This window comes from Limulus polyphemus, unplaced genomic scaffold, assembly GCF_000517525.1.
Source record: "Limulus polyphemus unplaced genomic scaffold, Limulus_polyphemus-2.1.2 Scaffold8385, whole genome shotgun sequence".
NCBI lineage: Eukaryota > Metazoa > Arthropoda > Merostomata > Xiphosura > Limulidae > Limulus > Limulus polyphemus.
Genome location: NW_013673995.1, coordinates 29,401 through 30,609, shown reverse-complemented (window position 1 = coordinate 30,609; position 1,209 = coordinate 29,401). Strand labels below are relative to the sequence as shown.

General features: G+C 32.3%; 1 protein-coding gene across 1 annotated transcript in view; it reads left to right on the top strand.

Moving 5' to 3' along the window:
* The first annotated feature begins 932 nt into the window (after window positions 1-932).
* LOC106475308 (uncharacterized protein PF11_0207-like) overlaps window positions 933-1,209 on the top strand; it is a 1,383-nt gene continuing 1,106 nt past the window's right edge. Inside the window, exon 1 of the mRNA XM_013935999.1 lies at window positions 933-1,169. Coding sequence (XP_013791453.1) covers window positions 933-1,169 — 237 coding nt within the window. The remainder of the gene's footprint in view (window positions 1,170-1,209) is intronic.

Below are 1,209 nucleotides of genomic sequence, written 5' to 3'. Positions count from 1 at the left end.
CTTTGTAATATGAATCCACCTGTAACAGTCCAAGTATGTTTATTACATGTTGGTCATCTTCTCTGGCTGTTACAGGTGGATTTATATTACAAAGTTTTTTCACTATAGAAGATGACCTACATGATAAATTGGAATAATGCAAAAAATAGCATATGAATGACACACATGTCAATGAAAAATACAAGAACCCTTCAACCTCCACTTAACTGGTAACACTCTCATCTATCTGGTATAGAAGTCAGAAAAATGTGGATATCCCTTTTAGAACATTCAAATACATTAGACAATTAAAATCCTAACAAGAAAAACCCCAGACATGTAGACAGTACGCCAGTGTAAAAAGATGATCCAGGATCACATCTTGGCCAATACCACCATGACACTTAAAAACTGAAATATACAAAAGCTTAATTTTCTTTTCTAAAGCTTACAGCCAAATAAAAATTCATCTTATACAATGTATTACTTTACATAGTTCACTGATAACAGCAACGAGGAGAACAAGTCATTCTTTCTTATACACAGTACCGACATTTAAAGCTGGGTGATTTAATCGATATAATGATTTCCTATAAGCAGTGATTACATCAATTAGTGTCATGTAAACTAACTAATTAATGAAAATTATGATTAAATTATTGTCACAAAAATAATCAACTAATCAAAATTAGTGTTTCAAATCATTCCACCTAACCAACTATGTTATTTTTAAGGATAAACGGCTATCTATACTCTACCCAATTTTAACCTTAGAAGTTCCTTTTCTTTTCACTTCAAGTTTGTTCAGCTTTAGTGATTTGAGAGAGGAAGAAGTGTCATGATTCAAAAATCTCAGGTTTGATTCCCACAAACTAGCTCATTTGCCTGGTTTTTGTTATGGCAAAGCTGCTAAGGTTATCTACCACTGTCACTAATTTTCAGCTGATAATTAAATGGAAGAAACAGAACCACAAGTAGAACACACTAACCAGAATTCAGAACTAGAACTAAAACACACTAATCCGATTTCAGAAATTGAACCACAAGTAGAACACAATAACCAGAATTCAGAACTAGAACTAAAACACACTAATCTGATTTCAGAAATTGAACCACAAGTAGAACACAATAACCAGAATTCAGAACTAGAACTAAAACACACTAATCTGATTTCAGAAATTGAACCACAAGTAGAACACAATAACCAGAATTCAGAACTAGAACTAAAAC